This window comes from Gracilinanus agilis, chromosome 3 (assembly GCF_016433145.1).
Source record: "Gracilinanus agilis isolate LMUSP501 chromosome 3, AgileGrace, whole genome shotgun sequence".
Lineage (NCBI taxonomy): Eukaryota > Metazoa > Chordata > Mammalia > Didelphimorphia > Didelphidae > Gracilinanus > Gracilinanus agilis.
Genome location: NC_058132.1, coordinates 12661437 through 12676757, shown reverse-complemented (window position 1 = coordinate 12676757; position 15321 = coordinate 12661437). Strand labels below are relative to the sequence as shown.

The window sequence follows — 15321 nt, the reverse complement described above, 5'->3', positions numbered from 1 at the left end:
TAGGGATCAAGGAAGCAGCATATGCTTTCTTTTTGTCTTTTCTGGTGGTTCTTTTCCTAGGAACAGAGACACAAGGTGAGCTCAGAGCTCAGATTAGCTAGACACCCAGCCATGTGATTATGTGTATTTTCTTGAAATCTCCAACCTACTTCCACTATTTAATACATAATTATAAATTAGCATATAGCCTCCAAAGAATTTTCATCTTAACAAGTGCTTTCATCAGGTAGGAAGCTCCTAATGAGAAAAGTCTTGGCAGAAATGCAGATCGACAGTTGTTATGCAATTTCCAGTCTTAAGAGTTGTCTACAGGGTGTTCTGGTGGAAATTACAGAAATAGGAATGAATTTCAGTGTAGTAAAAAGTTGGTTTGCAGAGGCTAGCATGACCACATGCTAGAGAACCTTAGAGAGAGATTCTGGAGGAGCAACTACCAAGTGGGCTCTTCCTGTCTTGGAGCTGAGAGAGGAAGGAGCTGATCCCGCTGATGCTGTTTCACCAAGTCTGTGGGTGAGAGAAGGGAAACCTTCTGATTTCTTTGGGAGTACCTTTCCTCACCAGAAAAAACCATCCTGAAGAAGATCCTACAGACTCTCAACTCTGACAAAGAACATCATGATCCAGAGGCAGTTGATGATGGGAGGGTTGAGGGCCAGCCTCAGACCCAGCCCAGCAGGGCTGAACTCCAACATCCAGAGTTCATCTTTTTCATCCTGAGACCTGTCACATCCTGATAAACCAACCAGGGAGGATGTATAGTGTCAGGAAGAATAGAGAGGGCTTTTGAGGTATTGGCCAGAAGCAGGGAGGTGGCAGATAGCATCAAGATCTCCAAGACTCCACCTTGCAGTGGATTTAGAGGGAAGTGAGAGAACTAGTGATTAGGGCATCCTCAATCCTCAAACCTCCCTCCCTCCCTTTCAATTTATCAATAAACCTGTTAGTTTTTTCCAACAACTATTTGGAAGACTTAGTTGCAGCTGGCCCAACTCCCTTTCCAAAACTCCTCTTATTTTCTAATTCCCTACCCTCTGCACACTCTGTCTGAATACTGTTATCAGTAAAGGATGTAGATTGAATGCCTAATACACATCAGACCCACTTCTAGGCATTCAGTGCCATCCTCTCTTCATAATTCTTCCTGGCTGTCAGGTGTCTCCCTCAATCTCTTCCCCAACCAACTGTGCCCTCCCCAATTCCTTTTCCTCCTTTCCCCATGCCAATCAAAATTCTAGTTTCTAGTGCATTCACTTTGGTTTTGATCTGATTAAAGTAATCCACAGTTGGGACTAATGGCGGTAATTCTCCTAAGAGACCTTGGCCACTTGGGAAGAGAATACTTGGATAATAGGATGATTGTGTTTAAAGCTCAGAGAGACCTTAGCAATCAACTTCAATCCCCTCATTTTACAAACAGGGAAACTGAGATACGGGTTGTTTAAGCTGGTTGCTCAAGGTCACAGAGGTAATAAATATCAGAGCCAGAATTCGAAGTCAAATTCTCTGACTCCAAATCCAAGGCTCTTTTGACTACACCACAATGTCACAAAGGAGCCAATTCACGAAACAAAAGTTTATGCTTTGGAATGAGTGTCAGATATGTTTGTTGGGTTTTTTAAACCCTCACCTTCCGTCTTAGATTTCGTACTGTGTATTGGTTGCAAGGCAGAAGAGCGGTGAGGGCTAGGCAGTGGGCATTAAGTGACTTGCCCAGGGTCTAGGAAGTGTCTGGGGCCGGATTTGGACACCTGAACCTCCCCCATCTCTGGGCCTGACTCTCCATCCACTGAATCACAAAGCTGCTCTGGATATGCTTTTAATCAAGTCATTTTAGATTATCTTCTCTCTCAAACAAGTTCCCTCAATTCTTTTTACTTATTCCCCAAGGAAGGAAAGTACAAGGAATCAGCATGGCACTACTGATCCACCCTCACCTCTCCCAGAGGACCGGTCCAATCCAGGGCTTAGCCAATCTGTCATTAATTTGGAAAGAACATGGGGATGGGAGAACTAAGTTCAGCCATAAAAGATTAAGGACAAACCTAAAAAGACAAAAATAAAAGACAAACCTGAAGGAGAATAAAATGTTGATTCTTGTTCCTTCCACACTGAAGACCTTCTCACCATTATACAGGATTCTAGAGGCAAACAGATAATCAATCATGTGATACCCCAGATTTCATCAGAGATACTTTGGCCTTCATTCTTGAAAGTTAAAACTTTTCATTTTGCTTTGTAGTTAATTTTTAACTTCACTCCAATTCTTTTGACCGATTAACTGAGCTTTCATATTGATGCTTGGACTTTGTTTGGATGGCCATTATATTTCTAAATCATATAATATTTCTAAATATAAATCAATAAATATCTAAAATGAGCATTTTTTCATGTGGTACTATAATAATAAGTAATATTTCTATGGCACTTTCAAGTTTGCAAAGTGCTTATACATTTGCTATCTCAATTTATGCTCACAGCCTGGTGAAATAGGGGCTACCATAATCTCCGATTTGCAGATGAGAAAACTAAAACTGAAAGAGATTGAAATGGATCACTCTACTGGTAAGAGGCTGAGACAGGATCTGAACTCAGGATTCCTAACTCCAAGGCCCCTACTCTATCCACTGAACTACCTAGCTTTAAACTAATTCACAGGGGTGCAGCTGGGTGATCAGTGGATTGAGAGTCAGGGCTAAAAATGGGAGGTCCTAGGTTCAAATCTAGCCTCAAATACTTCCTAGCTGTGTGACCTTGGGCAAGTCACTTAACCCCCCATTGCCTAGACCAGTGATGGGCAAACTTTTTAAAGAGGCCAAAGGAAAGGAAATGCTCATCTGTCAGTCTGTTTCTGAGGCAACTCTTTCAAAGTTTCATTGTATTGTATCCTACTCATTGTATTCGTCAGATTAGGAATAATGTTGGGAGGTCAGATAGAACATTTCAGGGGGCCCCATCTGACCCGCAGGCTTTAGTTTGCCCATCACTGGCCTAGACCTTTCTTCTGCATTAGAACCAATACACAGTATTGATTCAAAGACAGAAGGTAAGAGTTTAAATTTTTTTTAATTAAAAAAATTAAAAACAAAACAAAAACTCATTCACTGCACTCCTTTGCAGTGGTGGTAGAGTCCATCTGGTTTGTCAGTAGGCAATCAAACTTTAATCAGGCCCTTAAACTTGAGATAAGACCACAACAAATTACAAGAGGTTGAGGTGGGCAATGGAAGGAAGACCCATGTGTTCAAAGCCATCCTTTTGGGAACTAGAGATCAGTGATAAGGGAGAAGGAGTTACAGCTGCCGAAGCAGATAGCTAACGTCTTAAGAAAAGAATTCTCAGCTTCGAGGTGGAAAGTATTTACAACAGCCTGAAATATAATTTCTAGAATGACCCAGTAGAAGTGGTCAGAGACAAGTCTTATTCTATGGCTTTATGAAGAAAGATCCTGTTTGTTCCCACCACTTCTAGACCTTCAAGGAAGGTACGTGTGCCCCTGACTGGTGCTCTTATGAGTTCTGAGGAATTGAATCTTGGGCTTTTCTGAGTCCAGATTCTACACTTAATCCCCTGTACCACCTAGCTGACTAGCATGCAATGCTTAATATTGGCGAGCAGCTTCAGCCTCCTCATTCTCCTAGACCTCCAGGGTCGTCTTCTAGGATCGATGGGCACGTAATAGTTTTAGGACATATAAACCTTTTTGTTGAGCTGAAAAAGGAATGCAAGCCCAACTCCCTCATGCTTGATCAGTACTTCCCACTTGATTGGTCAGCAGGGTTAGGTCTAGGAATTCTATGGTTCAGGTACTGGAATGTGGGATCTGGTGCAAAAGGGAACTCAGAGGCAAATTTAAGTTTGATGTCAAGAAGAAGTTTCCTACTATTTAGATTCATTCACAAGTTCCCAAATTATCTTTCTTCCATTTTCCCACTTTAAGCACAAACTAGATGACTCTTTGTCACATATATTATAATTGCAATTCCTTGTTTGGTTGGGTGGCTGCTAAGATGCACTGTTAAGTCTATCCTTTGCTCCTGATTCTGACTCCTGGGGCCAACACAGACCTGATCCATCTTCCATCTGAAAGCCTATCAAAATGCTCATTGCTATCACGTTCTCTTGGAGTCTTGGGTAAGCAGCTGATTCTTTCAACTGATTCAAATAGGTCCTCTCTGACTCTCTGCATATCTCTCCATCTCTCTCTTTATGTCTCCTCCTTCCTTCCTTTCCCTTTCCTTCCCTCCCCAATTTTTCCAGGTTATAGACTTTGGCTTTTACATCATCTTCAGTTTGCAATAGAGCCCTCCCTTCTTTACTTTAGAAGAGTGGCCAACATTTAGAAAGCCTTTACTACACGCCAGATACTTTTTGAAGTGGTTTACAAATATTATTGTATCTGATCCTCACCATAACACTGGGAAGGAACTGTTATTATTACCCCCATTGTTTGCAAATGAGGAAACTGAGGCAAACAGATTATGTGACTTGCCCAGGGTCACATAGTCAGTAAGTGTCGGAGGCTGGATTTGAACTCGGCAAGAGGAGTCTTCTTGATCCCAGGTTATATCAGGCTTCTGTTTCTGGTAAGAATAAAAAAGAACTGGGGCAGCTGAGTAGCTCAGTGGATTGAGAGTCAGGTCCTAGGTTCAAATCCGGCCTCAGACACTTCCCAGCTGTGTGACCCTGGGCAAGTTACTTGACCCCTATTGCCTACCCTTACCACTCTTCCACCAAGGAGCCAATACACAGAAGTTAAGGGTTTAAAAAAAATAAAATAAAGTGTGAAAATTTAAAAAAGAATAAAAAAGAATGAAAAAGAACTGCGACACGTCATCTGAACTTGACAGGATGGGCAATGTTCCAGACTCACTGTCCCTCACTTCTTCAGAGAGAAAGGTGTATTTCCCATTGTGTCCTTGGGGACAAGCCTTGTCTGACCCACTGTATGTGAGCTGCTATGAACATAGTTGCATGTGTGTGCATATAGGCACGTGTGTATGTGTGTCTCTGTGTGTCTATACGTGTGTGTTGCCATATGTCTATATGTCTGTGCATCTATATGTGTATGCATGGCTGTATATGTGTGTCTACATGTATGTCTCTCTGTGTGTATGTATGTCTATATATGTATGTGTGTCTGTATGTCTCTGCGTGTGTGTGTGTGTGTGTGTGTGTGTGTGTGTGTGTGTGTGTGGCTTCTGGATCCCTTTATCTGCTGCCTACGAAGGTCTACAATAAAAATCCCAACTCTGAGTGGTGGCCAGCCATTGCTGCAGTTGCTCAGAGACAGAATCTTCAACTTAAGAGGGGAATTGATGGCATATCATCTTTCTGTGTCCTCTTTCCACACTCCCAGGCAGTGATTAAGAAAACGATTAGCAAACAGTGTTTCAAAAGGTATCAGATCATCTCTTTTAGACATTAAGAGAGAGAAAAGGATATTTGTTATCATTTGATGATGGTTCCTTCCATGGGAAATCACTTTCTTCGATACTGTGGGAAAGTCAAAGTGGATTCACTCAAAGCATGCTACCTTGTAGCCACTCTACTAAAAGGTTAGTTATTGTGGCCATCCCTGTGTCCAGGTAAACACCAGTGGCTGCTGGGAATGTTGCATCATCCTGGTTAAGTGGAAAAGAGAGATCAGTCTTGCATAAGAGTGTTCTAAAAGAAATCCAGCTTAAGATCTCAGAAAGCATTTTTGGCTATCTTCTCCTTAGTCTAAAGTTTTCTCCTCTTGGCCAAATATATTAAGATAACCAACTATAACCTGAGGGGTTGCAGTACAGGCCCCTTACCAGAAAGACTATTGCATAAGGAAAGTAGGTTAAAGGATTATGTGCAAAACAGATTCCGAAATATTGATGCCACTTTACTAGCTGTGAGTGTCCTCGGATGATTCCTAGCTGTGTGACCTTGGACACTTAAAATCTTCTAATCAGTCAACTAGGGATAATAGTAGCACCTACTTCACAGAGCTGCTGGGAATATCAAATAAGAGAGCATATGCAGAATCTTTGGCAAACCTTAAGGTGCTACATGAATGCTAATTATTCTTTTTTTTTTTTAATCCTTAACTTCTGTGTATTGGCTCCTTGGTGGAAGAGTGGTAAGGGTGGGCCATGGGGGGTCAAGTGACTTGCCCAGGGTCACACCGCTGGGAAGTATCTGAGGCCGGATTTGAACCTAGGACCTGACTCTCAATCCACTGAGCTACCCAGCTGCCCCTAATGCTAATTATTCTTGTTGAATGACAATTTAAAAATAAAACTGAGTAGTTGATTGATCAACCGTTTTAGGAAGGACCAAAGGGACTGCCTTCCACGAATTATCAGTGATATGTTTTTGTAGTGTAAACTAGCACAAAAAGAAAACACATTTGAATATTAGTTGGATTGATTCACACACACCAAAAGAATAAAGGTGAGGACTTTTTTTTAATGAAAAATGGATAGAATAAAGAAGGGAAAACTAGTAAGAAGACCGAATAATCCACATGGATGATAATTAGAGTCTATATTTGAACGGTGCCTAGAAAGGAATAGAATGGAAGCTCCAACTCCAATATATGGCAAAGGGGTAGGTGATGTGAGAAATATCCTCAGGCACAGTGGAGAGAGGCAGAGGAGCAGCCCCTTCTGACACCCATGCCATAGATTCACCAAATGGTTCTAGGGCAGTGATGGGCAAACTACGGCCCTCGGACCAGATGTGGCCCCCTGAAATGTTCTATCTGGCTGGGCGACATTATTCCTAATCTGAAGAATACAATGAGTAGGATATAATACAATGAAACTTTGAAAGAGTTACCTGAGAAACATGATGAGCATTTCCTTTCCTTTGGTCCCCTCTCTAAAAAGTTTGCCCATCGCTGCTCTAGGGAGTTGATCAGAACTAAGTGGGGGCAAATCCGAGCATATTCAAGTACCAGAAAAAAAAGTGGGTGGTGGGAAATCATATCTGGAGTCCACGTGGAGAATAAAGCAGATAGTCATTGGGGCTCTACATGGTGTAATGAGGAACTGTCCTAGAGGGATGTTAGATGCTACAACCCACCTAGGAACTCCCCAGGGCCAGTGAAGCACAAAACCTCTTGGCTTATGGAAATAAAGTTTATTTTAAAAAGGAAATAAGGGAAATTGGTAGGTAGGACCCTAGCACTATTCAAACTAACTCCACCGAACTTCTGAGTCTCCTGAGTAAGGAGGGCCTTTTGTTTCTTCTGTGGGACCTGCTTACAGCTCTCTGTTCCACCTAAAAAAAGCCCCAACACTATCTGACTCGATCTCAATCTTTCCACTAGTGATTACCAAAAGAAAGGGAACAGCCTGGGTTTGGCTGCACTAAGTAACCCAAAGTCCAGATGAAAAATCTTTGGATTTCCTTAACCCAAGAGGATTCCTGGCAGATGGACCACTGGCAGATGATCTTTGTACTCAGGGAAAATAGTTTCCTCCAAATAAATCCTCTACATAGAAGTCAAAGATTTCTCCACGAAATCTTGACTCTCCGGGGAAAATCTCTTAGAGCAAAACACTCCTTCAGCTTGGTATAAATTCAGGCAGACAGTCAAAACCTACTTCCAGCTTGGTAAAAACCCAAGAAGGAAGCAATTCAGTTATTTTCAGTTCAGACTCCCACAATTCCTTTTCCTTCCTAGCATCCTCCCCCAGGGCTTGTATCAAAATTCCTTTCTTTTAACTAATCCTAGATACGAGTCTGTCCCTACCTTATATTCCTACAATAGTCCTGCTTTGGACATATGTCTGAGTTTTTGGAAAGACCTGAGAAATATTCCCAGGTTTCCAGTATTTGGAATCCATGTTCATTGGGGAAAGGGAGCCACTGACCAGTTTTTCATCATAGAATGTTTATGTGAACTCATGATCATCATAACCATTCATTTCTCTTTGGTTTTTGCTATAAAAGAAAAGGATGGAGAAGGGCTAGGTGGGGATGTTTCTTCCTATGAAGGCCCTTAAGCCAAACCAGAGAGATATCATGGCGAATATGTAGGTGTGGATGTGTGTGTATGGCAGAAAAGTGGGGAGACAGGAGTTTCCAGTGGAAATCTATCAGTGGCTCTCTGTTATATGTGAGGGGGTACATGTACATACTTTGTGTATTTGCAAAGGAACATCATGCTGTTTTTTTGTGTATATTTGTGTGTAGCATCCATGCAAATTTTCAAGGAGATATCCAAGTGTCTCTCCTTACTATTATACCTCTCTCCCCAACATATCATGTTCATTACCTTCCCCTTTCTATCATTACTTTTCTTTGGTTAAATGGGAAGCTGGGTGGTACAGTAGATAGAGCACCAAGCCTGAGGTCAGGAAGATCTTATTTCAAAATCTGACATCAGACATTAGCTGAGTGACCCTGAGCAAGTCACTTAACCCCTATTTGCCTTAGTTCCTCATCTGCAAGATAGGGGGATATTGGAGAAGAAAACAGCTTCAGTATCTTTGCCATTAGAAACCTCTTGGACTGGTCCACGGGGTCATGTATAGTTGGACATGACTGAATGAATGAACAACAATAACAGATGCATACAGAATAAGAGAATAATAGATTAAGATAGAATAATGAAAAAGAGAGAGTCCTTGCCCTCCAGTGGCTCATTCATTCTTTTGTGGGATAGGTTGTGGTAATGGCGTATATAGCAATAACTATGATAGAAGGCAGGATGCTATAAATGGGTTTTTTTTATTAATTTTATTTTTTCAATTACATCTAGAAACAACCTTTGACAACTGCTTTCTGACACCTTTTGATTCAGACTCTCTCTCTCCCTCCCTCTTCCCCAAGGCGGCAAATAGTCCAACACAGGCCATACCAGTGCCTTTATCCAATACATATTTCCATATCCCCCATGTTGTGAGTGCAAAACATACTTTTAAACTGATTCCATAATTATCTGAATACAAGTCTTTCGGCAGAATGGAGACAGGGGTCTGGAAAGCAGATTAAAAATAACTTCACCATCATATTGGCTAAATTACTAAATTCAGGGTGATGGAAACAAAGAAAAGGAATTTTTTGAAGGTCCAAAAGTACAGGGGTTGACTAGGATGATATAAATGTTGAAAAAAGTTCCAGAAAGAATAAAAGGGTAATGTGACAAAATTGAAAAATAAGAGCTCATATCCAATGAGGTAGAGATGTACTCCTGTTAAAGATAGCACTTGGAATGGATGATAAATTTCAAAAGATGGAGTCACTTACAGACCAGGAGAAGAACATGGGTAAATGTGGGAAGTCAATAAGAGAATAGATAAAAATCTGAGACTCCTCTTTTGACCCCTTTTGTGATCCTTGTGATTTCTTGTTGAAAAGTATTGTGGCCTTATTAAAAGCTTTAAGTTCCTATCAAACCTGAATTTAAAGGGTTAACACTGTTCCCCTTTGACCAGGAATGCTGCAGCCTGGTATAGCCAAGGCCAAAATCTTAGCGGGGGACAATTCGACCCTGAGAGGGATACTCCCCAACTTGGCTTCCTGATAAGAAGCCAGTCAAAATTCAGCCTTGGCCTTGGTCTATTCTGAAGCCAATGTTTTGTGTTTTGATGTGACATAATATATAACTTCTATGCATCTGCAAAGTTTCAGGGGGGTTCTTTTGTGTGAAATGAGTCTTGAAATATATATAATAAACTCCATGCTCCTAGAGCCAGAGCTGGAAGCATGAGGTAAAAGACAACTCCCTTGTCCTGTCCTTATTTCCTTATCAACTAAACTGTCCTTATCAGATTATCAGAGATGATAAAGAGACCTCCACAGGTAAATCCAAAGGGAGTGTAGAAGAGAAACAAGAATAAGGTATATATAGGGCAAAATCTAGTTTTTCTGAAATGGAAAATATGTGAGAGAATCTCATTTGAAGTGGACCTAGAAAGTTGAGTTGAATATTGGCCCTAAATGGCCTTAAATGCCAGTTTGGGAATATATCATTTAATCTATAGGCAATGGGGAGCCAAAGATGATTTTTATCATGATGTTTATGAAATGTCATGTATTTTAACTTTGCTGAAACTAGCTTTTCTTTTTCACCAACAAAAGACACAATGATCAGAATTGGTGTGTAGAGAATGAGTGGAGAGGCACAAACTCTTCTCCCTCAATTATCACTTTAGTTTAGTCAGATTTTTTTTTAATTTTTTGGGGGAGAAAAAAACCATTCACTCCTGGCTCCTTTGTGAATAGTTAGAGCTTGGTGGGCAGTATGTGACCTAATGTGTCACTTACATATCCAAGGACCAGGTTTTGGGAGGAATTATTCTGAAGGTCACCCAAGCTAGGCCCGTGTCTCCCTGATATCCATGCCATCAATTCTGGAGAGGAGGGAGCCACAGGCCTGGGAAATTGTAGTCCCTTTTGGCATTACTTCAATTTCTGACCATTTAACCTCTCATGAACTTCTTTCACCTGTTTCAACATCTGCCGTCCCTGGAATCGAGGTCCCTCAGACTCCTTCCAGACACAACTCCTACCCCACTAACTCAGAAGGACCCCAAGAACAGAGTCCTTTGAGGCATATGCAGGTTCTTCAGGCTGAAGAGGAGTCTCTGAAGGTTCCAGACCTCCCCCCCCCCCCAGACATTGCTAGGAAAAGGGAAAGAGGTACTTAAACATACTTTCTTATTTTTGTTTTTCACTTGTACTCAGAGACCCAGGTGCAGAAGCCTCAGGCAAAGATGACACCCAGAGATCCTCAATGGACAATATCTATGGGGATTGAGAGCTAAAGGGGTGATTTCCCAGAGACTCATTTTTGAGACCTTTTTAAATATCCCTTTGATCCACTAAGATTGTTCTTGACTCTGACACCGACCTGATTCATATCCTCTTAAATTTTCTCATGTATCACAAATAGATCAGACATTAGCAACCTGCACTGGGATCACATACTTTCTTTTTCTATTACAGGGAGAATTTCTTCTGGCATTTCATTAAAATAATTATTATCTTCTGAGCCCTGGTTGTTTTCTCAGCTCTCTGCTGATTCAGGATTTACAACCTGCCTGCCTGTTATTTTTCAAGATCCATTACCATGAGACATTCTCTTCTTTCCATGTTTTTCCTTCCACTTCTGCATCTGCCATTCTCTGTGTTGCAAGCAAAAAAGCTTCCCTGCTTCCAACAAGTCATCCATGATGTCTTCAGAGGTGGGGACCTGATCATTGGGGGATTTTTCCCCCTGTATTCAGTTGAGGCAAACATTTTCACAGGTTTAGAACATCCTCAAAAGGCTTGTAATCATTTTCAGTAAGTGAATATTCTTGTTGTCTTACTTTTAAGGAATTGCTTTTTTCCGGTGAGTCTAAAAGGTGTTGATAGAAAACAGGAGCACCACCATGGTCTGGGGATACCACACTTTGCCTATGATTTTCACTCATTTGGTTTACTTCATCTCACAGTTTCTGGAGCGTGTGCCCAAAAGAAAGACAAACAGAGAAGTAAAAGATATTTAAAGAAAGACAGCTAAACAGAAAGAGAAAAAGGAGATACACAGAGTGAAAGAGGAAGAGATAGAGGGAGGGAGGGAGGGATGGCAGGAGAGAGAGAGAGAGAGAGAGAGAGAGAGAGAGAGAGAGAGAGAGAGAGAGAGAGAGAAGGAAGGAGACTCTCTCCTCAGACCAATACCATCTCTGTAGCTATAAAGGGAGCTATAGAGTATTGACTGAGGGTGGAATTGAGGAGCCTCTGCCACTATTAATTCTGCCTTGCCTTCTACCATATTAAAATGGGTCAATTGAGATCATGAAGATTAGAGGCCACAGGAATGAGGTGGTACCACCTATTTCTCTGCTTCTAAGCAATGTGCCTTCCTTTTACTCATCCCTGTTTGAAGTTAGCACTGCTTTCTGCACTGATGCCAAGTTGGGCACTTCCATATGACACAGATAGAAACAAAAGCCTTATCATATATTCCACATTTCTATGTTTATCAAGGGCGTCTAGCACAATTAGAATGATTTCTCAAGCATCTAGTAGTTATTAAGTATCTACTCTATGCCAATCACTATGCCCAGTCCTGTGGGTACATATAAAGAAATGCTAAAAACATGGTCCTTGCTCTTGAACTCACAATCCACTGGGAGGGAAGGCATGCAAACACCTAAGTGTACCCAAGATATACACAGGACAAATCGAGGATCATTTTAGAGAGAAGTACCAAGATTAAGGAGGGCTGGGAAAGGCCTCTTGCAGAAAAGGAAACTTGAAGGAAACCAGACAAGCCAGGAGGTAGAGCTGAGGAGACAGAAAGCTGCAGGCATGGGACACAGCCAGTGGATATCCTTGGATTGACGAGATGGAGCCTTATGTAAGGAAACCAAGGATGTCAGTGTCACTAGATCCCAGAGGACACGGAGCAAATGAAAGTGTGAGAACATTGGAAAGGTAGAAAGGGCCACTTTACAGAAGTCTCAAAATCCAAAGGCAGGATTTCTTACTTCATTTTAGAAATAGTTGGGAGCCACTGGAGTCTATTAAGCAGAGACATGCCTAGAGTTGCCACTAGGAGAGGACGTAAGGGTTTAAAAAATACATCTGCCTAAAAGCGAGTACAGAGGACTGAGCTCAACATTAGAAATACAAAAGCAACAAAAACAAAATACTCTAAGCCCTTTTCCAAAAGGGCTTACATTCTACCAGAGTGTCTGATATTCTACCAAGTATGGAAAAGAGTTTTGGAATGGAAATCAGGAGGAATGTGGGTTCAAATCCTGCCTCTGATATGAAGTGCTGAGTGACCAAGAACAAGCAAATAACTGCTCTTCTTTGAGTCCCAGTGCCACAATGGTAAAACGAGAATAATACTACATGTGGTACCTGTCTCGTGGGGCTGTTTTAAGACTCATATTAGGCCTTATGTCTGAGGCATCCCATAAATTACTGTGGTTATTATCTTTCTCTGACATTTCTAGAATTGCATTATGGAAGGAAATGGAGACTACCTAACTTTTTGTGTGTGAATTTTTTTTAAACCCTTAACTTCTGTGTATTGGCTCCTAGGTGGAAGAGTGGTAAGGGTAGGCAATGGGAGTCAAGTGACTTGCCCAGGGTCACACAGCTGGGAAGGATCTGAGGCCAGATTTGAACCTAGGACCTCCCGTCTCTAGGCTTGACTCTCAATCCACTGAGCTACCCAGCTGCCCCCTTGTGTGTGAATTCTTAATAACCGCCACCAACATCATTTAACTAAACAAGTGCATTAAACAAATTATGGGCAAAACCACAAACTCCCATTGTTTACAATTTGTTTAAAAATATGTAAATTATATATGTGTGGTAATATAAGCATCCCCTGCTAAAAAAAAAACCAAAATAAAATAAACAGGGGCACGACATAGTCAATCATACTTTAAGAAAACAAATTAGAAAACTGAATAGAGTGTGGGTTGGAGTGAGAAGAGATAAGGGGTGAGCAGACCAATAGGAGACCCTTGTAAATAGCCCAGGTGTGAGGTAATGAGGACCAGAATCAGTATAAAAGGTTGTGGAAATGTCAAAATAAAGAAGGAGGCATAAAGGAGAGATTTTCTGTGGAAGGAGACAACAGGAATTGGCAACTAATACAATATGGGAGTGAAAGAGAATGAGGAGTCGATGACTTCTAAGTTGTGAGGCTGTGTCTGAGAGGATGGGGGCACCATCAAAAGGAATAGGGAAATTAAGAAGAGGGTAGAGTTTTAGGGGAAAGATATCGAGCTATAGTTTGAGTGTTTTGAGTTTCTAATATGTCACATGTGAACTAAACTAATCTGGCCTCTGTACTATTGGCCTTTTAATGCCAACTCTAGGACCTCCATCTGAAACTCATTGTTCTTGGGTGATTTTCCCTTGTTTTCCAACACTCTCTCCTTTTCTTCACTGCAGATGGATGCACAAAAATTACCAACAGGTCTTGGCCCTGGTGTTTGCTGTGGAAAATATCAACCAAGATCTCAACCTGTTACCCAACATTACCTTGGGGTACCAGCTCTTTAACACCTACCACAGTGATGAGAAGACCTTGGAGAGCTCCCTGAGGTGGCTAACTGGCCAAAGTCAGGCCATACCTAATTACAGCTGTTGGGGTCAAGATAAGTCCCCCGCTGTCATTGGAGGGGCAACATCTCCATTAGCTGTCCAGATGGGATCTCTACTAGAGCTCTACAAGTTTCCACAGGTGCAAACTATTAAACTCAGCATCTCAAATCTCTATCCTTCTCAATTTCTTCAAGAAACTGAGAGACCACTAGGGAAGCATAATAATTGTGCAGATTTCCTTTATATATGTGTACAGTAGATAACTTCAGAGGGCTCGTCCTACTTTAAATGCTATGTTTCTGTAAAGCTCAGACAACATGGAAGATAGTAGAACTATTCCTGAACATTTCCAAGATCTTGTGATCAGAACAAAATGAGAATTATTCAATTTTATGAGTTATAAAGACTGGTAGCGGGGGCAACTGGGTGGCTCAGTGGATTGAAAGTCAGGCCCAGAGTCGGGAGGTACTGGGTTCAAATCTGGCCTCAGACACTTCTCAGCTGTGTGACCCTGGGCAAGTCACTTGACTCCCATTGCCCAGCCCTCACCACTCTTCTGCCTTCAAACCAATACCCAGTATTGATTCTAAGACGGAAGGTAAGGGTTTTAAAAAAATAATGGTAGAGATAATTTAGACTAGGACTTCTTAATATTTTCTATATCATGGGCCCTTCTGACAATCTGATATAGCCTCTGGATACTTGAGAATGTTTTAAAGCATAAAATAAGACTCACATAATTGTACTGATAATCAATCATATTAAAATTTTGTCAATTCAAAAGTTCACTGACCCCAGATTTTTAAAAAATCTTGATCTAAACCAATCTCATTGTTTTATATGAGTGGGATGTGATTCAGGTAGAGTAAATCATAGAAACACAGGAGCATTGATTTTTCAACTGAGAGGAACATTAGAGACCATCTAGTTCAACACTGTCATTTGACAAATGAGGAATCAGGTGCAGGAATTTAAGTGAACTGTTCAAATTCCCAGAGAAAATAATTTACTGGGTTTGGGTTCAGATCTAGACTGTCTGTGTCCAAATCCCACACTCTTTCCATTTGCCTATATAAATGACTTATTCAGTCTCCCAATAGGTAGGTTTTAGCAGAAGTGAAGTCAGGATTCAAGCTCCATGAGAGCAAGTCCATTACTCTTCTCATCATACAGGTGTATTCATTCCGGTTTGTTTTTCAGCCTCTACTCTGAAATGAGTTTGTTGTTGTTTGGTAGAAAAATCCATCATTTTTCTTGAAAGAAATATTATGTATAAAATGACAA

General features: G+C 41.2%; 1 protein-coding gene across 1 annotated transcript in view; it reads left to right on the top strand.

Annotated features, from left to right (window-relative positions):
* Positions 1–11053: 11053 nt before the first annotated feature.
* Positions 11054–15321, top strand: part of LOC123243193 (vomeronasal type-2 receptor 26-like) — a 34011-nt gene continuing 29743 nt past the window's right edge. The window contains exons 1-2 of the mRNA XM_044671387.1: positions 11054–11268; positions 13885–14176. Coding sequence (XP_044527322.1) covers positions 11054–11268; positions 13885–14176 — 507 coding nt within the window. The remainder of the gene's footprint in view (positions 11269–13884; positions 14177–15321) is intronic.